Source organism: Artemia sp. Qi Xiang Cuo, chromosome 10 (genome assembly GCF_049724085.1).
Source record: "Artemia sp. Qi Xiang Cuo chromosome 10, ASM4972408v1, whole genome shotgun sequence".
In the NCBI taxonomy this organism is placed as follows: domain Eukaryota; kingdom Metazoa; phylum Arthropoda; class Branchiopoda; order Anostraca; family Artemiidae; genus Artemia; species Artemia sp. Qi Xiang Cuo.
Window position 1 is genome coordinate 56,987,248 of NC_142803.1, and position 27,294 is coordinate 57,014,541.

The 27,294-nt window shown below is 34.7% G+C and overlaps 2 protein-coding genes across 2 annotated transcripts in view; both read right to left on the reverse strand.

Moving 5' to 3' along the window:
* LOC148947926 (uncharacterized) overlaps positions 1-15,275 on the reverse strand; it is a 38,657-nt gene extending 23,382 nt beyond the window's left edge. The window contains exons 1-3 of the mRNA XM_089095566.1: positions 15,059-15,275; positions 8,289-8,474; positions 5,792-6,045 (exon numbers count right to left, since the gene is read on the reverse strand). Of these exons, the coding sequence (XP_088951692.1) occupies positions 5,792-6,045; positions 8,289-8,474; positions 15,059-15,275 (657 nt within the window). The remainder of the gene's footprint in view (positions 1-5,791; positions 6,046-8,288; positions 8,475-15,058) is intronic.
* Positions 15,276-15,302: 27 nt separating this feature from the next.
* Positions 15,303-27,294, reverse strand: part of Ype (yippee zinc finger protein) — a 44,145-nt gene continuing 32,153 nt past the window's right edge. The window contains exon 2 of the mRNA XM_089095568.1: positions 15,303-15,547. Within this exon, the coding sequence (XP_088951694.1) occupies positions 15,303-15,547 (245 nt within the window). The remainder of the gene's footprint in view (positions 15,548-27,294) is intronic.

Here is a 27,294-nt window from a genome sequence, read left to right on the forward strand (position 1 = left end):
CATATAGTATTTATTTATATGCATCAATTGTACGTGGGGGGGGAGAATTTTCTACGAAGAGGGGACCTTCCACAGAAATAATTTCACGTGGGGAGGAAAGTTTCCAGGAAATTTTTTTCCGTGGGATGAATTTTCTGGCATTTGTTTGTTTTCTTGTGCTTATTTGTTTGTTTTTGTTTGTTTTGTTTTTTTCAGAAGCGATCGTAACAACCCAGTGATCGTAACGAATTCATTTGATCGAAAATCAAAAGTTCTTGTACCCTTCTTAAGTAACTAAAAAGAATGGAGGCCAACCAGGCTTTCTCCAATACCCCTTTTTGCCCCAAAACATCTGATAAATATTTTTTTTAGATGGCTCAGCATAGTTGAAAGGCCCAATAACTATGCCTTTGTGGATGACATGACCTCCCATAGTCCAGGAGGAAAGGGCTGTAAGCTCCACAATTTACCCAATGTTCACAAATGTTACTTGTTATAGGGAAATATACGGACATTTTTGGGGACGTTTTCTGCGGAGGGATTTTCCACAGGGAGAATTTTCCGCGGTGAGAAGAGCTTCCGTATGAAATTTTCCAGGAGAAATTTTACATGGGGGGAGGGGATTTCCTGGTATGATTTGAAAACTATCAGAAATTAAATAAAAAAATAAAAGAAGCAACATTAAAAAAAAAAAAAAAAAAAAAAAAAAAAAAAAAAACAGAAGATACTCTGTATATGAAGGGGGCCACCCCTTCTCAGACCCTCTCTCTACGCTAAAGTCTGCAGATAGGGGTTAAATCCTCAGCTGTAAATGCCTTCGACGCATGTATAAGCATCTTCATATGAAAATAAAGTGCGGTTCAGAGCTTTTTACTGTGCTGAAGGACGTCAGACAAAAAGGCTTTACCTCCCCAGCGCTTTTTAATAACTCGGTCCTTCTTGGTCAGAATTCTATTGAGTGCGCATGTATTTACTCATTATACTAAATATTTAATTAGAGTGTACCTACAACGTAGTTTTTTTTTCAGTCGATAAGAGAAGTATTAATTAGTGTATCAGAAATTAGATAAGAATTATCAGATAAGAGAAGTATCAGTGTATCAGAAATTAGGAAAGAATAGTTTTTGCTACATTCATCTTGTTTTTAAAGTACCTATGACATTATAATAATAATAATAATTTATTTATTACCCACTATGAACAAAAAGAAGTGGAGTACATCAAGAACAAAAAAAAAGCAAACTCGCACACTTAACAAATATTTACATAAAACGATGTAAATTATGGTGTACAGTAGATCAGGGGGGCCGAATCGTGATATTAGATGCCAGTTCCGGAACCACGGAGGGAGGCAGGAGCGCTTTTCTATTGTACCTCCCTGTATTTGCAACAATTTTTTAATATCCTATCTTATTTATTTTTTTTGTATTAGAAACTGTCAGAGCCCGAAGTGTTTTGAGATTATTAGTAATGTGAAGACCAAGCCACCAAAAAGAAGAGACACAGGGAATAGAGAAAAAAACCCACATTTAAGAGGGAGACTAGTACTCGAATTAAATGAAGTATATTCGCACATATCAACGTTCAACATAAGCCCAATCCATCTGAACTGGTCTGAGAGTATAGATATGAGTATGGATGAGTACATTAAAGTATTCATCACTCATTTTTGTAAGCACACATCTCCATAGTGCTATTACCTCTATTTTCTATAACGCACTACTGCGTTAAAGCACTACTAAGTAGTGCGTTAAAGCACTACTAAGTAGTGCGTACAAGCACTACTATTAAAATAATGCACTACTAAATAATTAGGGATGTACTTGAGCATAGTTCTTTGAGAGATACACCTTGTTCTTAAAGGACCTAGAAAATATATAAAAAAAAAGCATTTTTCAAGATCTACAGGGAGCGGCAATTTCATCAACTTTAAAATGAGAACACCAAAAAAAGTATTTTTTTTCAAAATCTAGGAGAGGTAAATGACCCCACCTCTAACTTCCAATTAGAATCCCTGCCCCTTGGACCTACCTTAGGTCTATTCATATCGTAAAGTAGTGATTTTCTGGAATTTTTCTTTTGGTTGTTTCCAAATTGCTCAATTCTCGCTCAATCAAGCATATGAATGCTATATTTTATGTTCAAAAGAAAACATTTTTTGACAATAAGAAGAGAGTTAACCCCCCCCCCTCATCCATTACCTATATTAAGATTTTTTCAAAATGAAGAGAGATTAGAGATTTCTCTGGATATTTGGCATGATTTCTTTTTTTAGCGTTAAGAAATGAAAATCGACACAAAAACTGCCATTTACATTTTGCACTGTGAAGTTCAAATATTATTTTGATTGTGAATATTTCTAAGTCTTCTCTATTTTTAAAAAAAGAAACATTTGTTTTGAAACAAAAATGTTCTTTTTCTAAGTTCAATCTAAACGTCAAACTATTAACTTTAACTTAAAGTATAAGCTATTACATACGATCTTCTCCGCTTATTTTGAAATCATTTTTATAATATAGTAAATACAGGTATTATTTTGAAATTATTTTCAAATTAATATCAATTATCGAGTTATTATTCGGAACATTTTTATTCTCCCGTACGTTCTGAAGTTAGGTGAAAACAAATTGTGCTTCGGGTATCCTACCTACAACTCCATTCCAGTTTAAGCATCGCTCTCATTAAGTTGCAAATAATACGAAAAAATTTAGGCTTTTCTTTTCAACCTGAACAAGTTGTTTAAGAAATTAATATAAAAAACTTTCGATAGATTCAGTCATTTGTGAGATTTAAAAACAGGGATAGTATTATAAACTGATACTTCAATCGAACACATTAAATTACCTCAAAAGAATAAATGAAGTTCATTTCACATCGAATAATTGACTTTTTCTATAAAAACTCGTTTGAACTGGGAAGAAGCCTATATTCCCTTTTATTTCAAAACAGTAGTTAATGCCATCTAGCATAATAAAATTGGCAGTCATTATTTCTAGATGGCAGCAGTCTTTTTATTCTTATTGGCGTTCGGACATCTTTTTCCAGCTTATCTACTTAACACCAACTTCCCCTGGTGTGACTTTAAAAGATAACAGCAAATGGTTATCCGGCAGTTTATTAACTGGAACACTAAGAAATAGGCAAATTACAACATCAATCAAGTATGTTCCAATATAAACTCAGCTTGTGTACAAATCTCTATACTTGCGCAAAATTTCATAATTACTGTTCCTTTTTTGTTCTTTGCCTGTAACTGTCTATATTTAACCCAATTTGAAAAATAACAAATTTTTGTTAAACATGACGTCACTTATCCTACATTTTCCGGGATTAGAAATGTTACTTATCTGACAACTAATCCACAACGCTTCAAGTGCCTATCCTCCTAATCTCTGACGTCCTTTATGTCTCATGAAACACTTTGAATAAGCAATCATGGCTGTTGGACACAGTTCATATAATTATCCAGTAAGCTTATCGCAGATCATTTCTGGTCTTCGTTTTCGGTGCAAACAAAAAGCTCTTCCTACTTCTTCGTGCAGTTATGGATCAGTGTGTTTGCGTCTATCAATGAGAAATGGCTACTAAGTGCATTATTCGTAATAGCGGGTTTTCCACTTGTTTCCGATTGTTTTGGGTTTGACTTTTCTATCCGTGAAAAGATTTGATGCTGCCTATGTTTCTAAGTTCTTTGGAGAACTCGTGCCCCAGTCTAGGTTTTTAAAATAGGTAAGACTAAGACTAATCCTACTGGGTAATCATATAAACTGTGGTGTTGGATAAGCAAATTTGGTCGGTGTAAACGCACTATATAAGAAGGCATACTGTTGCTCTGATCATAAAAGAGGTTTCTCAGCCAATCTTATTTTGTGGACGTTTTTACAAGTTAGAAATACAAACGAGTTACTGAAGCTTATTTCTTGATTCTAAAGTAATTCATAACAAACAAACCAAATCTCACTTAAAATTGATCCACAATTTACCCAGACTCTTAAAAATAGATATTATGCGTATGACAAAATGGAAGTCCCAGCGAAATTCCATTAAGATGATGATTTTTCCATTATATTACACACATTAGATTCAAGCAGGAGGATGGGTCTTTACGCCATTAACCACCAAAATGTCATTCTTTTAATGATGTTAGCAGCAATTTGCCTACATTTTTCTACAGATCACTTATTTTTTGCCGATTTGTTTGCCCTCCCACATCAAAATGTACCACCCCCAGGAATTAATTCCTATGAAGGTGCTATCTATAATTTTTACTTATTACCTTCATTGATTAACATTTGATAGTATAAAACAAAAAAGTTTGTTTAAATTAAGTTATATGCTGTGTTATATGTTAGTGCTGCATATATAGTGCTGCTTATAACATATAGCTTATATGTTATAAGTTATATGTTAAATTAAGTTATATGCTATGTTAAATGTTAGTGCTGCATATATAGTGCTGCTTATAACATATAACTTATATGTTATAGGTTATATGTTAAATTAAGTTATATGCTATGTTATATGTTAGTGCTGCATATATAGTGCTACTTATAACATATAACTTATATGTTAGAAGTTATATGTTAAATTAAGTTATATGATATGTTATATGTTAGTGCTGCATATATAGTGCTGCTTATAACATATATGTTATAAGTTATATTTTAAATTAAGTTATATGCCAAATTAAGTTATAGTGCTGCTTAAAATTTTTGTTTTAGAAAAGCCACTGTTTTGGCCCAAAAGGAACGACTTTGGCATTAAATAAAAATTATGTAACAGTCAGTCAATACAGAATCCCGCGACCCTTGTTATTTGTAATTTATGACGGGGTGGACGCAAAAAAATCTCTGGATCGAGGCTCAGGCCTCCAAGGTGGATTATTCTCTCCACACCCCCAAAGGAAAACTAATTTTTAGCTTGGAAACCCATAAGACACTAAAAAATCCAACCATACCTAAGTAAGCGAGTGCAGTTATGCATTCCATAAAATGATCATTTGCTGTTTATGAAGATACGTTTTGTATGCTCTGAGTAACTGCTTTTATGGAGATACGTTTTTGTTTATGGAGATAAACAAAACATATCTCCGGTTGCAGTTTATGGAGGTACGATATTTGCTGTTTATGGAGATACGCAAATTTATGGACAAATTTGCTGTCTATGGAGATACGTTTTGTATGCTCTGAGTAAAGGCATACTTGATTTACATAGTTTGAATAATTGGGTATTTGGTCATTGACATAAGGAAAACGGTAAATTTACTTTTTCATAATACCAACATGAAAAACGCAACATTTCTCCCTCCCCTCCAACACCCTTCACAATAGATATGATATATCAATATTCAATCGTGCATTTTTCTGAAGTCCCTAGGAATCTTGGGTTTAAACCTAAAATTCTGAGTTTTGGTCAAGGTAGTAAATAGTCCCAAAACACTCCACGCCACACATACGAGTCAGATCTCAACAATCCCAAAACGTTCCTGCAACATGATTAGGACGACTTGTTTGGCAGAAAGAGGATACCAAGAAATGGATTCCTTGTGCCAAGGAAGCAAAGGAAGACCCGAAATCCAAGGTAAGATATTAATTTTGCAGAAGTTCGGGTAAGCTCTGTTAAGGGTCTGGATCTATTCTGACAACATGGTTAAAGCTGTTTGACTGCTTTACACCTCCTTTTATCATGTAATGTATTACCAAATTGAATTGTACTACATTTTGTTTTCTCAATTCCGTAGAAGGAAAACCCAGATCTCTGCTTTTAAGGGCTATATAAATATATATTATATTTATATATGTCGCTCACAAACCTGTCTTCCTTCGTCAGAAGAATAAATATGACTTTCACAATCTGAAGAGTGTGATGACACATTGAGCCCTTCCATTTTGTTACAGAATTCATCAGTTTCCATCGCCACTTCTGGAGGCTCAAAATCACTTTCAGATTTCGTAAGCCGAAGTTGTGATGGTCGAACAATAGGCCTTTCTGGGATTTCGAACTCATGGCTTACTTCTCGCTTACTTCTTTTCCGCTTACCAGGTGTAAAGTTTTCAACAAATCGACCTAGAAAATGATTCAGAAGTATTTACCAGAGACTTGAAATAAAAACATTTTTACCAGATGAAACAAATAAAACAATTACAAATGAAAATAATTACCAAAGACAACAAAATGAAGACATTTTTACCAGATGAAAACAATGAAACAATTACCAGAGACAATTACAAATAAAAACAGTTACTAAAGACATCAAAATGAAAACATTTTTTTCCCGTTAGGCCCATCTTAGGTCTATCCATACCGGATAACCACGATTTTCTAAAGTTTTTGTTCGGTTTTTAAAAAAATTGTGAGTTTTTAGGACAGTACAGCATTGCCGTTATATTTATCAGGATGAAGGAGCCAAACACAACCAAACACACTGTGTGCTGGCTCGTTGTCAGAAGGACGTCCAATCAATAGGTAAGCAACGGTTGAAGGTATGAAGTTGAAAATTTCAGGGGATGATGGAGAGACATCGGAGGGTAACCGGCCCCCTAGCCCTTTGCAGATGTTCCCTCCTCTCATCACAGATCAAAAGTTTGAAAAGGCGATTTTGTTAAAAACGGTCAAAAGGTCTAGTAACTATCCCTCCAGGGATGCAATGCCCCCCAGGGCCAGGATTGTAATTGAAAATAAATAAGTAAAACTAATTAGTTAATTTTAAGAAAGTTCTTAGTTATTAAGTTTATAATTATTTTTTAAAGTTTAATTAAAGTTTAATTTAAAAACAATTATTATCAAGTTTTTAATAATTTAAAAGTTAAATAAATTAGTTTAATTAGTTAATTAAAGAATAATTAGTTTAAATTTAAGAATTTGTTAATTATCTTCTTTTTAAACTGAAACATCAACAATCTTGTTAATTCTCAATGACAACTATACCGGCACTTCCCGGCGTAAGGGCCACAAAATGGAGATCAGCACCGCCAGTTTGGACCTTAAAGATCTAGTGCTGTCACACTTACTTTACTTTCTACTAAAGAAATTCTCGGGTAAGACCAAAGAAAAGGTACCTGTTTGTTCAGAGATTGGAAAAAATTACTGGGTCAACAACTATCATGCAATACAATAAACTAAATGAGTAAAAAAATTCTTTACACCTATATCCGTTTAAGAGAATAAATATATTTCCAATATAGTTACTTTCCCTAAAATAATTTACAAGAAACAAAACGACAATACAACCCATAATATGCTCAAAAATGTTTTACTTAAATATCATATATGTCGCAAAAAAAAGATCAAATTTACTTCCTGGGCCTTGCAACACACATAGACAGAGAACGGAATAATGTATGTTTTTATTCCCGTCCCCTGCCCGTGTCAAGAGATTCCCCGAGTCTTGACACTCGCCGAGTCCACCTAAGTTCCACTACCCATACAATGGGTTAGGTTGACCCACCTTCATTTCTCGGTCCTTTGTCCTCACCCTTTACTCTCTACACAAACTCCTCACGACCAACACTGAATTTATTCAAGTGACCATACTTACCTAGTCAAGTTTCTAAGTTCAGAGCTGAGCTCTACACAAAACCTAAGAACAAGAAGGGAAAAAACACGAAACTGCGGGTTGGGTGGGACATTTATTACGCTCTGCCAGATGATAAATAGATAAAGCTAAAGGTTCAAAAATCAAGAAACGCTACTAGAGCATAACTTCAGGCGATAAATTAATAAAACGCTAATTTAGCTTAATTTTTCAGTTTAAACAGCAAAATACACTAAAAAATAATACCAAACACTTTGAAATATACACAAATGTATAAAGTGTAGAGAGCTTAATACCATTTAAAATTGCAATATTTCGTGCACCTTTCGGCTTACTAAACTCTAGGGCCTGAATTAAAAAAGAAACATTTTTTTTTATGTGAATCACGTCAGATTCATATGCATTTAAAGACCAAAAAAGATACATGATAATATTTGAATGACTTCATGCATTGTATAAAAGATGTTGTCGTTGAAGCTACTGTTACTACGGAACGGCTCGAGGAGAGGAGAGTCCAATAGCCGTTGTACTGTAATAACATGTTATTCAGGATGCATTATTATGTTTGACGTGAGTATGACGTGAAATATTCTCTGTTGTATATCCAATGGCCGGCATTTTAGCTTTATTGAACAACTTATTAGAAATACGCACTGATGCCTTTAAGATGTGCAAAGTATTCCAAAGACCGCCACATATGAGAGTTAGACACATTGGACACATTTATGGACATAATTTTATTTTCTTATTTGTCAACAATTCAATCTCTACTTACCTGAGAACTTTCTGACACCATAATGGGTGCTTTTACGACCAGAGGCACTCCTGGATTCTTTTGGGGTGGCAGGAGTCAAGGGTGGCACAAACGCCGGATCAATAGCCATTCGCTTACATCTTCTTTTCCTTCTCTGCTGAGGTTGTGTTAACTGACTGCCAACTGTTGAATCAGACATTTGAGCACCTATAAATAACAGAAGCCACGCATCTGTACTCTTGAACTTGAACGCAATTAAACATAGCATAGAACAACTAATAGAGTTTCCTTACTTTATTGGCACCTTACTTTATTGAAGAGCAACAGTTTTGCTCTGAAAGTTTTTATTACCTTTTTTTTCCCGTGATCAGAGGCCTTTAGCTTGCAAAAGCTGAGATAAAAAAATTCGAAACATTTTCTTCTGAAATGGTGATTGCAAACGGAGAAGAGAGGAATTATGAAGTTTAAAAAATTCAGTATTTTTTCACCAAATAAATAGCTTTACAAAACTACATGAAACTGGCATAGCTTCACTAGTGAAACTCATAGAAACCATACTGAACACCCCGTAGAGCATGGAAATATCTCCAGTCCCTGTGAGCCTGACATCGAGATTCTGCAACTTTGCTACACTTTCAGAATATAATCCTAAAACGGAGATAGTGACAACACGAATTATTATTTTACACTTTTTCTGACTTTTTACTTTTATTAAATGTCCTGCAATTTTTCACGCCCTGAACCTTCGTGCCCAGAACAAGGCTAAAACATAACTGGATGTAATCGGTCTCATAGGAGAGGAAGGATGGCTAGGGTTTTACTATCAACGCGACTACTAAGAGATTTGCATTCCTCAACCTAACTTGTAGAGAAGTGCAGGCTACTATCCTGGTTGTGTCGTTTGTGTGGCCAGATATTTGTATTCATAAATCAGCAAGGGAATGGTGAGAGGGTCCTTACATTCTTACCATTAGAAGGGATGGTTAGGTCTCAACCACACTTGCTAAGGAGCCAAGAATGCATGAAGTCGTGTTGGAGATGACCGACTCGGGTGGGCGGGGGGAGGAGATGGATCCCCCAGTGCTTATTTTGAGTTTATGCTCAATTTAACGTCCGGGGGGAGGGGGTTTAATTGTCGTCTTCATTAATTTTACCAGACAGGGCTGTTGGGACTTATGAAAGTGTCATTTTAATCCAGTAAATGGAAGTTAAATTCCACCTGGTTTATTCATATGGGATTGGTTTATTCACAAAAATTTAATCAATAAAAAGAACAAAAAGCCATGAGTCACAAGATTCCTAAGTAGTCTCTCTGCTACTCTGTGATTAATTTATCAGATTCCTCCATATAGCCTATGTTACTGCTTACATTAAATCAAGCTTACTTCACCAAGGCATACAGGCTAATAATCAAAGATTTGAAATTCAATGACCAAAAGAATTAACCAGAAAAGACAACATGATAAAAAGACACGCGATAAAAAAGAAAAGTAGTTATCCAAAAACGGTGAGGCAGTATTTTTGCACTTTTCTCACCAATTGACTTTATCCTTAAACATTTCCTCTATAACAATGCGGAAGTATTTTTACTGACAATGTTGGTCCATATTTACATCTATCTTCGGGGATGAAAATAAAATGGACCATCTTTGGTCAACCATCAAAATCGGTTGAAAGTAAGTTGAACATCAAATAGGTATCAAAATAACGCCAGAAATCTATTTAGAATCTTTCTTTTCTATTTTTTATCAGTGATTTCATTTCTTTATTTTTACGCTGAATTATGCTGAAATGACTAGGCCTAGTAGCCTTTGTCTTTCCCCAAGGCTTCGCGTGGATAAATACTGTATATTCACCGTATGAATGATTGATTAGGAATAAATCTTATCTAAAACGATGACGTGAATGCCGCAATGAGTTCCGTGTTCATTTATAAATCGTTAGTTGATCATGATTGTGTCAGAGTCAACCAATTAAAGAACGAACTGTAGCACGTAGCAACCGAAAATATAAAAATGCGTTTAGAAAAAAAAATGTCAAATGAGGAAGAATCGTCATTTGAAGCTGGTTCAAAAATGGCAATTCCTATTTCGGGGATTATAGAGGGAAAATAGCCTTAAACCCTCGAACCTGGCAACGGATCGAAATAAAAATTGCAACCGTTGGAATGAAAATAGCTGAAATTTCCATATAGAAGAATTGTAGTCCCTCATCTTGTGCAGCAACGAAAAACGCCTTTTTTGCCCTCAAAGCTTGCTTTTTCAAATTTTTTTTTTTTTTTTTTATGAGAAATGACATCAGTAACAATCACCAGGAAAGGATTGAAACTCATCACAGCAGATTTTATGGATTTTTGGAGTTGGGGGATAGGGTACCGATCTATCTTTTATGTTTGTGCCTGATATCAATATGCTAAAAGTCAATAACGAGTATTATATGAGCTCTATTGACTTATTTTATCCATTTTCCTCATGTTTTTTGGGGGGCTCTTAAGCACCTCCTGCTGGAGAGGGGGGATCTCATACCCCAGCTTGTTTGACTTAGAAAGCAAAATTGGATGAACGTCTCGTAAAAAAAAAAAAAAAAAAAAAAAAAAAAAAAAAAAAAACCTTTGAATTTAGTATACTTCAGGAATCTATTTAGCAATGATATATCTCCTTTTTTTCTTCATCACTAGTGGGGCACTGAAACAAAGCTACTATGGGAAAGAAAAACAAATGTTTAATTAAAATAAAAAATTGAATAGAAATATTTTTAAAATAAAGAAACGACCGAAAAGTGGACTAACGAAGGTTTAAAAGTAAGTAATTTCTGGATCAGAGGATAAGTTTCTGACACTCACACTCTTGCACAAAATTTGAGTCCGTATTTCCCCTACTTCCTCCACAAACGACTATTTCTGAAATTTCAACTACATCCCCAGCAGTGAGACAAAACAGGGTAGACTCAGCAAAACCACACCTTTGAACACATTCAGCCACGAAGAGAAATTCTGTCACACCAACCCTCTGATCCTTTGAAAACCTTTCGTTACTAGGTTTCAACAAACGATACAACCATGATTGGCGAGCTAAGAACTAGTCTCCTACTTGTCCCATTTGGGAATCCAGACTCGATCCTGTCTCTGTGAGGACGGTAGTTTATGTATTTATAATATCGGTTTTTACCAGAATTGATTGTCAGGTTATGATAGAACTTCCCAGAGAATAAAAGCTAATTTTCATACTGTCGATACTATTCGTCCAAGGTTCCATCACAATTTCCCACCTTTTCATCATCCGACCTTCCCCTGATGTCTACCTGGGGGCTTTGGGGACCTGTATTGTTGTCACAGGAATATCAAGCAGAAGAGCTTTTCAAGACTGACATCCACCAGGAGGGGTAACAGCTAGCAGACAAGTCGTGCCTCTCGAGGATCGTTATGAGGGGGGTAGGTGAGAGCCAATTCTCTTCATAGGATTTCCATCATGAATGGTTGTCTAAGGATACCATAGACCTAGGCGCAAAATGGTGTTTTTCTATGGTTCGCACTAGACCTGAAATATGTGGAAAGGCGGGGGGGGGGGGCAATTCTACCATCAGGATGTGTTGGTAATAGCTACCTAAGGGGTCTACCGGGATATCTAAGGCCTAGGCTCATAGTGATACCTTTTTAGGGTCTGCATTTCATCTGACATCTATGTGTGAGAGGGGTCAAAACATCTTAACATCTCCCTTATTCTAGGCGAGTTAGTAGAATTTCACCAAACCTGGCCAACAGCTACTACTATGGTTTCCGTGTCCGTGATCGACCTAGTCTCTATATGGGAAAAAGGTGACACTCTTGACACATTAAATTGCAAAAAAAAAATATATTTCAACGTAAAGCAAGGAGCAGCATTAAAACTTAAAACGAATAGAGATTATTACGTACGTGAGAGGGCTGCCTCCTCCTCAACCCTCAATCTACACTAAAGTTGGACTTTTTGTAACACATTTTTAAGGAAGACAGCTAAAACACGAGAGCCATCGATTTTAAATGAAAAGTGTTTTCAAAGAACTTTAAGACTCTAGCGTAAAGAACGAGGATTGGGGAGGGGGCAGTCTCCCTCAAATATGTAATAATTTCTCTTAGTTTTAAGTTTTGATGTTGCTCCTTACTTTCAGTTAAAAAAAATATCTGATCGTTTTTTCAAATCAAGCCGGATATCCCCCTCCGTGAAAAATTTACCCCCCCCATATAGAAAGTTACTCCCGCATAAAAATCTCCCATAGAGAATATCTCCCGTGGAAAATACCTCCTCCCACCCGAAACATCCCCTAGATAATTCCAACCCTGTCAAAAATTTCCCCCGGACAATTCCCCTGGAACATCTCCACGTGAAAAATTGAGTAGCGAAAGAGAAAGTAAGAGAAATAGATATATTTTCATTTGGGAATTCTGAAAAATTCCCTTGTTAAAACTTCCCCAAGAAAGTTCCCTCACCATGGAAAATCCCCCCCCCCCAAAAAAAAATGTCTGTTTGAGCATATTTCATTACTTAAAACTCTTTCCCCAGCAGCTGTAGGGAGTCACGTCATCCCCAGAGACATACTTATTGGATCATTCAACTATGCTAAACAAAATGGTTATCCCAGAATTTTGATCAGATGACACTCGGGAAAAAGGGGGTGTGGGAGGGGAGGCTAGTTGCCCTCCAAACTTTTTGATAACTGAAATAGGGCACTAGAACTTCAAATTTCTGTTCGAATAAGCCCTCTCCCAATGTTCTAGGACCATTGGTTTGATACAATCACCCATGGAATAAAATACAAAATAAAAATTAACGGGCATCAGTGATCTTTGGTAAAAAAAAAAAAAAATAGATTACAAAATTACACATGTGTTCAGGCAAGAGCTTGAAATATCTACAGTAGGGTTCTCTTATAAGCTGAAACTATGGTGCTATTTGTATTAAGGTCCCTTGACTTTTGGGGGATGTCTCCCCCTTTTTCGAAAATCACACAAATTTTTTCAGGCTCGTAGGTTATGACTGGTAAGGTTAAACTCAATGAATTTTCTATATTTGGAACCAGCATAAAAAGCTAATTCTTTTTATTTGTTTATTGTTATCAAAATTCTGTGTTTCAGAGTTTCGGTAACTGTTGGGCCGAGTTGCTCCTTATTTTACTTACTTCACTCCAAACTGTTTGATTTTCTTTTGTTTTTTCTTATGAGGGGGATGCCTCAAAAATTATTCAATAGCTTGCTAAACATTTGTCTTTTGGGTCTAGTTCCATTTTTTTTTTTTTTTTTTTTTTTTTTTTTTTTTTTAATTGTGTCTTCACAGATATTTTCAAAAAGAAGTATTCATGGATTACTCTATCATTGCACCTTGCCCATAACACTTATTTCTGGAGTTGTGTAATTTCAAAAAAAAAAAGAAAAAAAAAACATGATCCCATTTGCTACAACATTCAAATATCACTCGGGCACTAGGGGTCTAGTCACTAGTTGGAATATAGTTTCAACAATCATTGATGTCCTATCACTTATTATAACAAGAATAACGAACAGGTTCCGTCAGGAGTGAGGAGAATACTCAGTAATTCAAAGAACTGTCTAAGATACCCAACGACAGCAGTTGAAATCAAAATGACCAGGATATTTGGGACCAAAAGCACGTTTTTTTACTCCCACCTCCGAAGCTGAAAATACGCTCTTTGGCCCCCTCTTCCTTCCACTGCAGGTTCTTTGGAACAATAATAGCATTTTGGCTGACTGAATCATATTATAATAAGAAAAAGATCTAGAAAAAGAGTCTAAGGCCAAGAAAAGAAACAAACAGCGCACATGTTTCGGGAGTTGGCCTCCCGAATAAATGAAGAGGGAGCCCTGGAAATCATATATCAATTTCCACTTCCATTCTCCCCTCGTCTCTCCCTTAGAACTAATTCTGTTTTTATCTGAAGGCTCAACGAGAGTCGGGATGTATTGGCCTTAAAAATACACCTTTTGAGGACTCCATCCCTCCCTCCCTCCCTAACAACAAAAATTAGAGAACTCCATTATAGAGATTTAAAGCCCTTAGCCTATACGCAAATATTCGAACTGTAAAACAGCAGGTAATTTACCTAAGTCAGTGAAATTTCTTTAGACTTCAAAAATATTTCGGCTAGTTAGGGAGGGGGATACCTCAAAGGGTGCATTTTAATGCCAAAACATCCCAACTCTCATTGAATGTTCAGATACATTCAGAATTGGTTCTAAGCGAGACGCGAGGGGAGAGTGGAGATATGGTAAATCTTAGGGTGCGATTTTCATTCAGATCGCTTTAATTTGGGGGTGCTTCCCCCTATTTGGAAAACCAGGCAGATTTCTTCAGGCTCCTAGATTTTTATGAGTAACATAAAAAATTATGAATTTCATGTATATAGAATCTGCATAAAAAAACGATTCTTCTTATGTGTCTATTGATATAAAAATGCCGTTTTTTAGAGTTTCATTAACTTTTGGGCTAAGTTGCTCCTTAATTACAGTTCTAACAATTCTTAATTCTGTATCCACCCCTGGAGCATAGGCCTAATTGAGCATCATAGATTCGGTGTTCGAGCATATTTTCCATTATATTATTTCATGCGTGTAGATTAACTGTTTTACCTATTGTTTTATTTATTCATTGTTAGTAATTTCTGTTCGTTTTAGGTTTGAATAGCCAAATTATTTCACCTTACTTTTTTCTTGTTTTAGATTTTAATACGAATCCTTACTTTTCTTTAAAAATTTATTTTTGTAAAAACGTTTTCTAAAATTATTTGCAAGAAAAGCTTACCTCTAGGTTGCCATGCAATACTTTCATCTGACAATGCATATTCCTGACTATCTTTATCATTCAGACTACTTCTAAAAGGTTCCTCCTTGAATTCTCGACTTTTTTGAGAAAGTGCAGATTTTTCGTCCTCACTAGATGAGTCAACACTGTTTTTACGTGCACTACTGAATTTGTCTACATTTTTTACTGTCAAAACCATTTTCGGGGGTACATTCATATTTTTGAAAATAGGTACAAACTTGAGCTAATCATCAACTTCATCAATACCATCTATTTCGTTAACGAGTGCCTTCTCGAGAATTACTTTGCCTTCTTTATATTTTTGTTGCTCTTCAGTGGCGAATTCATACATCCATCCGAGTTTCTGATCACACCGTTTGCAGGATACGTCTCTCACCATATGACGACCAGTAAGCATTATTCGGTCCTGCACCTCACTGTACTTGATGTTTATAACTTTCCCGAACAGAAAAGCTCTTCCAGTTGCTCCTATAACAAAAAAAAAAAATAATTACAAAATTAATTTTAAAAACACTCTTTCATTCCCCGCCAAGCAAACATACTGAAAAAAAAAGCAAAACCAATAATTCAAAAAGACAGGTTAGGTTTTAATTCTTCCAATTTTAGCTTTTATTGAATTTTATTAATCTTTTAATTTTAGTTTTTCATTGTTTTTTACTTGTTTGTTTTTTCACATTGGCTCTCCGCGTTTCTTTTTGTTTTTTTCTTTGCCCCTTTTTGGCATTTTCCCTTGTTCGTGCTGAAGAAGAGAGGCAATTGTCCTTTCGAAATATTAATCAAAATAGCTTTTTCCACTAGATATATTTCTTAAAGAAAAGTAAAGAACTTCGTTAAACAAAAAATGAGCAAAAATCAAATCAAATAATCTACGAAGCGTAAAACGACCACAAATAAGTATCAATAAATAGATGAAACCCAAAATGAACAGAAATTACAATAAATAACCGAGTCAAACTCAAAACGAGCAGAACTTAACATAAGTTCGGCTCAAAACCCCTATGCCTTCTCAAGGCCAGAACATAATTTGCACTTTACTGAAAAAAATATAAATGTTTTTACTTTTATAACTTAGTAAATCAAATAATATTAACATTTTGATTACTAAATATCAGTATATGTATATTAAACTGACAATACACATTCATTTGAGAATGCAAACCATTTCGATTTTTAATCGAATGAGCCCTTTTTGAAGTTTCTACGACGACGCGTTCCATAAAAACTTTATATGCCCCCAGGGCATAACTTACAACCCTTGTCCTGAGGGCTGGGAGGGGCCTGTCATTCTCAAATACCTAATTTACAGAACTTAAAACTACGTTGAATAAAATGGCTATCTCAAAGTTTTTACTGGATGTGTTTGGGGAAAAGGTGGGCGTGAGAGGGGGGTTAGTTGCCCTCCAATCACTTTCGACTATTGAAAAGGGCAATAGCCCTTTGAATTTCCAATCGATAAGCCTTTTTTAAAGTTTCTACGACAACGCCTTCTATAAAAACCTTATATGCCCCCAGGGCATAACTTACAACCCTTGCTTCGAGGGTTGTGGGGGAGTGTTCTCCTCAAAAACATATATTCTATCTGGAAATCAACTACGCTGAACAAAATAAAAATTTTGATTGGATGTGTGTGGGGGAATGATGAGAGTGGGGGGGGAGGGTAGTTGCCCTCCAATCCCTTTCGATTATCAAAAAGGGCACTAGCCCTTTGATATTTCCAATCGAATGAACCTTTTTTGAAGTTTCTACGACAACGCCTTCTATAAAAACCTTATTTGCCCCCAGGTCAAAACTTAAAACCCTTGCCCTGAGGGTTCTGGGGGAGTGCCCTGATCAAAAACATAATTTTAAAGTGGAACTCAACTGCACATAACAAAATGGCGATCTCAAAAGTGTGTCTGTATTGATTTGGGGGGATGTTGGGCGTGGGGGGCTAGGGGCTCGTTTCCCTCCTATCAGTTTTAACTATTGAAAAGGGCACTAGCCTTTTGAATTTCCAATCGAATGAGCCTTTTTTGAAGTTTCTACGACAACGCCTTCTATAAAAACCGTATATGCCCCCAGGGCATAACTTAAAACCCTTGCCCCGAAGGTTGTAGGGGAGTGTCCTCCTCAAAAACATATTTTCTATCTGAAAATCAACTACGCTGAACAAAGTGGCTATCTCAAATTTTGATTGGATGGGTTTGGGGGAATGATGGGCGTGGGGGGGGGCTAGTTGCCCTCCAATCACTTTCGACTATTAAAAAGGGCACTAGCCCTTTGAATTTCCAATCTAATGAGCCTTTTTTTGAAGTTTCTAAGACAACAACTTCTATAAAAACCTTAAATGCCCCCAGGGCATAACTTAAAACCCTTGCCCCGAGGGTTGTAGGGGAGTGCCCTCCTCAAAAAGATATTTTCTATCTGGAAATCAACTACGCTGAACAAAATGGCTATCTCAAAATTTTGATTGGATATGTTTGGAGGAATGATGGGCGTGGGGGGCTAGTTACCCTCCAATCACTTTCGACTATTAAAAAAGGTACTAACCACTCCAATTTCCAATCGAATGAGCCCTTTTCGAAGTTTCTACGACAACTCCTTCGATACGAAGTGCCCGGGTATGGAGAACAAAAAGAAGAAGAAAATAGAAAAATAAAAAAAACATTGTGCCCACATCGTTCTTTACTTAGGCAGCGTTATCGTGCTGCCTATGATTAGTTTTTTTTTTGTTTTTTTTTTCAGTATTTTTTTTTGGCCTTAAAAACGACCCCATTTTTGATTGCTTCTTCTTTATATTATGGCATGCCAGTGTGGTTTAAGAAATCATCTTCATTTTTCGCTGATGTTTTTATCTTTTTTTTAATTCTCCAGCGACAACATTTCTTCCCAAGGAGCTGTCACCGATCTTATACGTAACCTTACACACTGGCTTACTCATTGGTTTGGCCTGGGTGGGAAAGGGTAATAGAGGATTGTTTATATAATACTTTCCGCATCATATTAAGGCCAGTAAGTATTATATAGGGCAGCAATTCACTGTATTTGATTACAAGTCTAAAAAAAGAAAAAATCTTACAGTTATACTTACTTACTTGGCCAACCACCACCTTTCTAGAAAAATATTGCTCAGCACCCGGCAGAAATAAGTCTTTTGAATTTCAATAGCTGTTAATCAGAAAGATATACGCAGTATTATTTTTCGTAAAATATAGTGAAGAACGGGGAGAATTAAAAACAATTAAGTTCAAAATTATGAAACAACTTGTTGAACCCAGGATGAAATAGTAAAACTTTCGAGATTACCTTTATGAGAATGATGGACATGGTGTGCTGCTACTGATATATCAACCCTCTGTGCTTTTTGTCAGCAGTTGTCTTAAATCATCATGACATCGTCTCTTTCTCTCACTGTAAAAGTCTAAAACCTACTGCGCTGGCGCTTTACTAAAACCGATTTATACTACAAAGATTTTCTTTTGTACTTAATATTGAAAATAAACATTAAAATTAGTGAAAATTTTCAGCAATTAATATCATTATACATCAAATATTCAGTTTAGTTTATAAGTTCTTTTTAAAATTGTTCAAGACCCTTAAATTGTCACCTTCCTTAACTGTAAAAACCTTTTTTAATTTATAAGTTATTTTTAAAATTGTTCAAGACCCTTAAATTGTCACCTTCCTTAACTGTAAAAACCTTTTTTAATTTATAAGTTCTATTTAAAATTGTTCAAGACCCTTAAATTGTCACCTTCATTAACTGTAAAAACCTTTTTTAATTTATAAGTTCTTTTTAAAATTGTTCAAGACCCTTAAATTGTCACCTTCCTTAACTGTAAAAACCTTTTTTAATTTATAAGTTATTTTTAAAATTGTTCAAGACCCTTAAATTGTAACCTTCCTTAACTGTAAAAACCTTTTTTAATTTATAAGTTCTTTTTAAAATTGTTCAAGACCATTAAATTGTCACCTTCCTTAACTGTAAAAACCTTTTTTAATTTATAAGTTTTTTTTAAATTGTTCAAGACCCTTAAATTGTCACCTTCCTTAACTGAAAAAACCTTTTTTAATTTATAAGTTCTTTTTAAAATTGTTCAAGACCCTTAAATTGTCACCTTCCTTAACTGTAAAAACCTTTTTTAATTTATAAGTTCTTTTTAAATTGTTCAAGACCCTTAAACTGTCACCTTCCTTAACTGTAAAAACCTTTTTAATTTATAAGTTCTTTTTAAAATTGTTCAAGACCCTTAAATTGTCACCTTCCTTAAATTTAAAAACCTTTTTTAATTTATGAGTTCTTTTTAAAATTGTTAAAGACCCTTAAATTGTCACCTTCCTTCACTGTAAAAACCTTTTTTAATTTATAAGTTATTTTTAAAATTGTTCAAGACCCTTAAATTGTCACCTTCCTTAACTGTAAAAACCTTTTTTAATTTATGAGTTATTTTTAAAATTGTTCAAGACCCTTAAATTGTCACCTTCCTTAACTGTAAAAACCTTTTTTAATTTATAAGTTCTTTTTTAAATTGTTCAATAACCTTAAATTGTCACCTTCCTTAACTGTAAAAATCTTTTTTAATTTATAAGTTCTTTTTAAAATTGTTCAAGACCCTTAAATTGTCACCTTCCTTAACTGTAAAAACCTTTTTTAATTTATAAGTTCTTTTTAAAATTGTTCAAGACCCTTAAATTGTCACCTTCCTTAACTGTAAAAACCTTTTTTAATTTATAAGTTCTTTTTTAAATTGTTCAAGACCCATAAATTGTCACCTTCCTTAACTGTAAAAACCTTTTTTAATTTATAAGTTATTTTTTAAATTGTTCAAGACCCTTAAATTGTCACATTCCTTAACTGAAAAAAACTTTTTTAATTTCTAAGTTCTTTTTTAAATTGTTCAAGACCCTTAAATTGTCACCTTCCTTAACTGTAAAAACCTTTTTTAATTTATAAGTTCTTTTTAAAATTGTTCAAGACACTTAAATTGTCACCTTCCTTAACTTTAAAAAACTTTTTTAATTTATAAGTTCTTTTTAAAATTGTTCAAGACACTTAAATTGTCACCTTCCTTAACTGTAAAAACCTTTTTTAATTTATAAGTTATTTTTAAAATTGTTCAAGACCCTTAAATTGTCACCTTCCTTAACTGTAAAAAACTTTTTTAATTTATAAGTTATTTTTAAAATTTTTCAAGACCCTTAAATTTTCACCTACCTTAACTGTAAAAAAATTTTTTAATTTATAAGTTATTTTTAAAATTGTTCAAGACCCTTAAATTGTCACCTTCCTTAACTGTAAAAACCTTTTTTAATTTATGAGTTATTTTTTAAATTGTTCAAGACTCTTAAATTGTCACCTTCATTAACTGTAAAAACATTTTTTAATTTCTAAGTTCTTTTTAAAATTGTTCAAGACCCTTAAATTGTCACCTTCCTTAACTGTAAAAACCTTTTTTAATTTATAAGTTTTTTTTAAAATTGTTCAAGACCCTTAAATGGTCACCTTCCTTAACTGTAAAAACCTTTTTTAATTTATAAGTTCTTTTTAAAATTGTTCAAGACCCTTAAATTGTCACCTTCCTTAACTGTAAAAACCTTTTTTAATTTATAAGTTATTTTTAAAATTGTTCAAGACCCTTAAATTGTCACATTCCTTAACTGTAAAAACCTTTTTTAATTTATAAGTTCTTTTTAAAATTGTTCAAGACCCTTAAATTGTCACCTTCCTTAACTGTAAAAACCTTAATTAATTTATAAGTTCTTTTTAAAATTGTTCAAGACTCTTAAATTGTCACCTTCCTTAACTGTAAAAACCTTTTTTAATTTCTAAGTTCTTTTTAAAATTGTTCAAGACCCTTAAATTGTCACCTTCCTTAACTGTAACCTTCCTTAACCTTTTTTAATTTATAAGTTCTTTTTAAAATTGTTCAAGACCCTTAAATTGTTTCCTTCCTTAACTGTAAAAACCTAAAGCCTACTACGTCACTGACGTTTCACTGAAAATGAATTATATTACAAAGATTTTCTTGTCCAGTTCTTACAGCATTGAAAATGAAAATAAAGTTACAGTGAAATAAAATCTTGAACTGATGGATCTTTAAACAATTAATATCATTATATATCAAATATTCAATTTGATTTAGTTTATACTTTCCAAGACCTGTTCAGGACACATAGTTTTCAGTAAAGCGCCATGACGCAGTAGGTTTTAGACTTTTACTGTGAGATAAGGAGTCGATACCCGAACTCTTGTTTGTAGTGACTTTTGTTCGTTTCAAGCTTGATTTGCATATTCAATTTAAGTTTCACTCTTTTTAAGATTCATTTACATTAGTATCTATTGTATATTTGTTTGGATTGATTCTTTATTTAATTTCTGTTCGTTTTGGGTTTCATTTTTACTTCAATAGCAAAATATTTTTTTTTTCGTTTTAATCTTTATTTGCATATTAAATTTAATAATAAATAGCTTTAACATTTATTTATTCATTTATATTATTACTTGTTGAATGTTTTTTGCTATGATTGTTTAATTAATTTCTGTTCGTTTTGAGTTTCATTTATTCTGTAATAGTAATTTCTGGTCGTTTTGAGTTTGAATCTTAACAGGTATTTGCATCTGATGATCTTAAGTTTAAAATGGCCTTTAGCCTACTGTTCTTTGAAGAACTTCCTTTTCGGAAAGTTTTATTTTAATTAATTTTTGTTTGTTTTTGATTGCAAAAAGTTTCAAGTTTTCAAAAATATCTTATTTCAAAATCAAACTTTTTTTCAAAATCAAATGTTCATCAAAATATCAAACCTAGTATTAAAGTAACTAGGTTTGTGTCCACCTCGGAGTTTTTATTATCTGATGTTTGAACTACTTTTAACAAAATGGCCATATCAAAATTTTTATCGAATGGGTTTGGGGGAAAAGGGCGTGGGGTGAGGGGGGGAAATTGCCCTTCGATCTCTTTTGACTCTTTAAAAGTGAACAAGAACTTTCCATTTTCAATCAAATGAGCCCACTCTGAAGTTTATACGAGCATCCCTTCTAAAAAAAAACCACATGCACCCAGGGCATAACTTAAAACGCCTGTCCCGTGGCCCTGGGGGGTTTTGTCGACCCGGAGCTATAATATCTGATTTTTGAAACTATTTTTAACAAAATGGCCGCCTCAAAATTTTTTCCGGATGGGTTTGGGGAGGAAAAAGCAGTGAAGTGGGAGGGGCTAGTTGCCCTCCGATCTCTTTTGACTCTGAGAAAGTGAGCTAGAACTTTTAGTTTTAAATCAAATGAGCCCTCTCTGAAGTTTAAACGAGCACCTCTTTCATAAGAACTTATGTACAGCACCAGGGCTAAACTTACAACGCCTGCCCCCCTGGCCCTGCGGAATTGTGACGACACTGGAGTTTTTGTTATCTAAGCTTTTAACTATTTAAAAAAAAATGGCTATCTCAAAATTTGTATCAAAAGGGTTTGTGGAAAAAAGGGCATGGGGAGTAGGGATAGTTGCCATCCGATCTCTTTTGACTCTTAGAAATTGAAGTAGAACTTTCAATTTCCATTCAAATGAGCCCTCTCTGAAGTTTATATGAGCATCCCTTCCATAGAGAGAGAGAAATTCATTTTTATTAAATATCAATATTCACAAAAAAAAAAAAAAACAGACCTACCACGTGAAAATCTATACAGATTTGTTTGTGGCAGGACTCACTATTTTACTCACTCATATATATATTGAAAAAAACTTACTCGCTTATATAATGGGAAAAAAAAAATAATAATAATGCAATCATATAAATAAATAAGAAATAAACCTCATGGGAACCGCGAACCAATCCTTACTCAAGACAGAAGACAGAATTCAGCCCCCCCCCCTCAGCCATCCCTATTCATTAAGAAATTCTTTAATCTATTTTTAAAAGAGGACACACTCTCAGCAATCCTAGTGCTTTCCGTAAGACTGTTCCATACCGAAACACCCACATGCCTAAATACAAAACTAGACCTAGCAGTGTGTCGTCTCTCATGTACTAGGTCCGCAGAATTCCTTGTATCATAAGAATAGTACGCAGAATTCGATGATAAAGCATCGCAAAAATAATTAGGTGCTAATTTATTTAAACAGTGACGCACAAAAATACCGGTCTGATATTCCCTAAACTGCCCAGCATTTAAAATATTAAAATGGTGATAACAATCCATTGCACTTTCACAATTTTCAGAGTCATCGAGCAGGCACAGTGCTTTATTCTGCATAATTTGTATCCGTTTAAAATTTACAACAAAATTACTAGCCCACACATAACAACCGTATCAAACAGTTCGTGGTAACGAACTGTAAGTAAGGAGCGACCCGGCTCAATGGTAACCGAAACTCTAGAAAACGGGTTTTTGATACCAATAGATATATCAAAAGAATCAGATTTCAATGCTGATTTCAAATATATAATTTTCATCAAGTTTAGTGCTACCCGTCAAAAGTTACGCTCCTGAAAAAATTTGGCTGATTTTCAAAAAAAGGGGGAAAGACCCCTTAAAAGTTATAGAACTTTAATGAAATTCACACCATCATATTCACCGTATCAGAGAACCCTTCTGTAGAGGTTTTAAGCTCCTATCTACAAAAATGTGGAATTTTACATTTTTTGCCAGAAGAATGATCACGGATACGTGTTTATTAGTTTTTTGTTTGTTTTTTTTCTTTCCAGGGTTGATCGCATCGACCCAGGGGTCCTAGAATAACGAGGGATGACCCATTCGAACAAGAATTAAAAGTTCTAGTGCTCTTATTAAGTGACCAAAAAAAATGAAGGGCAACTCGGCGCCCTCCCACGCTCATTTGTTTCCCAAAGTCACTTGATCAAAATTTTGAGATAACTGTTTTGTTCAACATGGTCAGAAATATGATAAATATGTCTTTCAGGGCGAATTAACCCCCCGAAGTTCCCAGAGGGAGGACTAAAAGTTATTAACTTTACCAAATGTTAAATGATAGTATTGTTTTTTGGTATGTTTAAATATGTTTTATGGAGGTTTTTTTTCTGTTTGGGGTAGTGAAGGTTGGGTTGGGTGTTTTGTTGGGGGATATGTTAATGAAGGAAGTTTTAATGGGGGAAGGGAAATTTCCATGAAGGGGGTGCCGGACTTGCCAGCATTATTTATTGGTTATTGGGAAGTATACAACCATTTTCAGGAAGGATTTTTTCTGGAGGGGGGGGCTAGAGGAGGGGGTTACTCTGGAGAATATTTCCGTGGAGGATGTTTCTTTGGGGTAAGGGAAATTTCTATGAAGGGGGCGCCGGATTTCCAAGCATTATTTAAGAAACGATCAGAAATTAAATAAAAAAAAACAAGTTTTTTCAACTGAAATGTAAGAAGGAATATTAGAACTTAAAACGAACAGAAATTATAACATATGTGAGGGGGTTCTCCCCCAAGTCAGTACCTCGCTCTTTACGCTACTGTTTTTTTTTAGTGCTTTCATAAGAGCTATCTATTCTAATTAAACGGCCTTTGTGATTCAGGGGTTTCTGAATCACAATTTTTTTTAACTTTTAACGTAAAGAGCGTGGTATTGACTAAGGGGAGAACCCCTTCATATAATTAATAACATATACGTAATAAAAAAAACAATAAAAAAACAAGTGATACGGCTCAATAGTAATCGAAACTTTTAAAAACAAAATTTTGATGTCAATAAATGTATCAAAAGAATGTGTTTATAATGCTGATCCTAAATATATAAATTTTATTAAGTTTAGTATTACTCATCAAAGGCTACGAGCCTGAGAAAATTTACTCGATTTTTTAAAGAGGGGGGAAACATCCCCTAAAAGTGAAAGAATTTTAATGAAAATCACACCGTCAGATTCAGCGTGTCAGAAAACCCTATTACATAGGTTTCAAGCTCATATCTGCAAAAATCTGCAACTTTGTATTTTTTGCCAGAAGAAAAATATACGAATATAGAAGTTAGTTACGTAAGTTAATTTGTAAAGACATCCATTTAGCAAAAGAAAAGTAAAATTTTTATACAAATAAAAGCTGCATTAACTAAAAAACGATCAGAAATTAAATAAAAAAAACAAGTTTTTTAAACTGAAAGTAAGGAGCGACATTAAAACTTAAACCGAACAGAAATTAGTCCTTATATGACCGGGGCGGCCCCCGCCTCACCGCCTCGCTCATTACGCAAAAGTTTCACTCTGACTCACAACTTTATTTTATTTAACAATAAAAACTTGATCGTAAAGAGCGAGGCGTTGAGGAGGGGACAGCCCCTTTCATATACGGAATAATTTCTGTTCGTTTTAAGTTTTAATGTCGCTCCTTACTTTCAGTTTAAAAAACTTGTTTTTTTTATTTAATACAATGTAAGGATGAATAAGTGAACTATATAAAATTTTCAAAACTGAAACAGGAAAAACATGTTTAAATCTACGAATCGGCCCTAAGCCCCGCGCAACTTTCACTGATACAATTCCACTATGTCTTTTCCAATTTAAATTACAATCAATCTGAAAACCAAGATACCTTGTATCAAATATCTGCTTAGTCTCTGTACCATTAAAATTAACCAAACCGAAAACATTATCAATAACTCCAGTACGACTAAAAATCATGTAATTAGCTTTACTCACATTCACTGATAAGCAACTAAGACTAGTAAAAATATGCAGGTCAAGTAGCACTTTATTTGCTTTTGGAACAAGCTCAAAGCTTGTTGCTTGGAACAAGAACCATAAGAACCAGATATGCCACCAGGGCTTAACTTGCAGTGCTTGTCCCTGGGCCCTGAGGGGTTGTGTCGACACAGGAGTTTTTGTAATCTGACCTTGAACTATTTTTAACAAAATGGCTATATCCAATTTTTATCGAAGGCATTTGGGGGAAAAGAGGCGTGAGGGAATAGTTGCCCTCTGATCTCTCTTGAATCTTAAAAACGGAACTAGAACTTTGAATTTCCAATCAAATGAGCCCTCTCTGAAGTTTATACGAGTATCCCTTCCATAACAGCTATATATGCCTGCCAGGCATAACTTACAACTCCTACCAGGACCCGTCCTGAAGGATTGTGTCGACCTAGGAGTTTTCGTTATATGATCTTTGAACCATTTTGAAAAAAATGGTTCTCAAATTTCTTATCGGATGGGTTTGAGGAAAATAGGGAGTGGAGGGGATAGTTGTCCTCTGATCTCTTTTCGTTATATGATCTTTGGACCATTTTGAAAAAATGGCTCTCAAAGTTCTTATCGGATGGGGTTGAGGAAAATAGGGCGTGTAGGGGGGGGGAGGATAGTAGCTCTCTGATCTCTTTTGATTCTTAAAAAGTGAACGAGAACTTCCAATTTCTAATCAAATGAGCCCTCTCCGAAGTTTATACGAGCATCCCTTCCATAAGAGCCATATATGCCCCCAGAGCATAATTTACTACGCCTGCCCTGGGGCCCTGGGAGGTTGCGTCGACATAGGAGTTTTTCTTATCTGACCTTTGAACTATTTTTAACAAAATGGCATTCTCAAAATTTTTATCAGATGGGTTTGGGGGGAAAAGGGTGTGTGGGGGGGGGGGCTGTTTGCCCTCGGATATCTTTTGACTCTTAAAAAGTGAACTAGAACTTTCAATTCCCAATCAAATGAGACCTCTCTGAAGTTTATACAAGCATCCCTTTCATAAGAACCATACACGCCCCCAGGACAACACTTACAACGCCTACCCCCCAGACCTTGGGGGTTGTGTTGACACCGGAGTTTTTGTTATCAAATTTTTGAACATTTTTTTTAAATGGCTATCTCAAAATTTGTATCAGATGGGTTTGGGGAAAAAAGGGCGTGGGGGGGGGCTAGTCGCCCTTCAATCTCTTGACTCTTAAAAAGTGAACTAGAATTTTCAATTTCCAATCAAATGAACCTTCTATGAGGTTTATACAAACATCCCTTAAATAAGAACCATACATGCCTTCAGGGCAACTTTGAACGCCTTCCCCTGGGACCTGGGGGGAGGGATGTATTGACACCGGAATTTTTTTATCCGGCCTTTGAACTATTTTTAACAAAATGTCCATCTCAAAATTTACATCAGATGGGTTTGGAAAAAGAAGGCGTGGGGTGGCTAGTTGCCCTCGGATCTCTTTTGACTCTAAAAAGTGAACTCGAACCTTCAATTTCCAGTCAAATGAGCCCTCTCTGAAGTTTATACAAGAATCCCTTTCATAAGAACCATATATGCCCCAGGGCATAACTTACA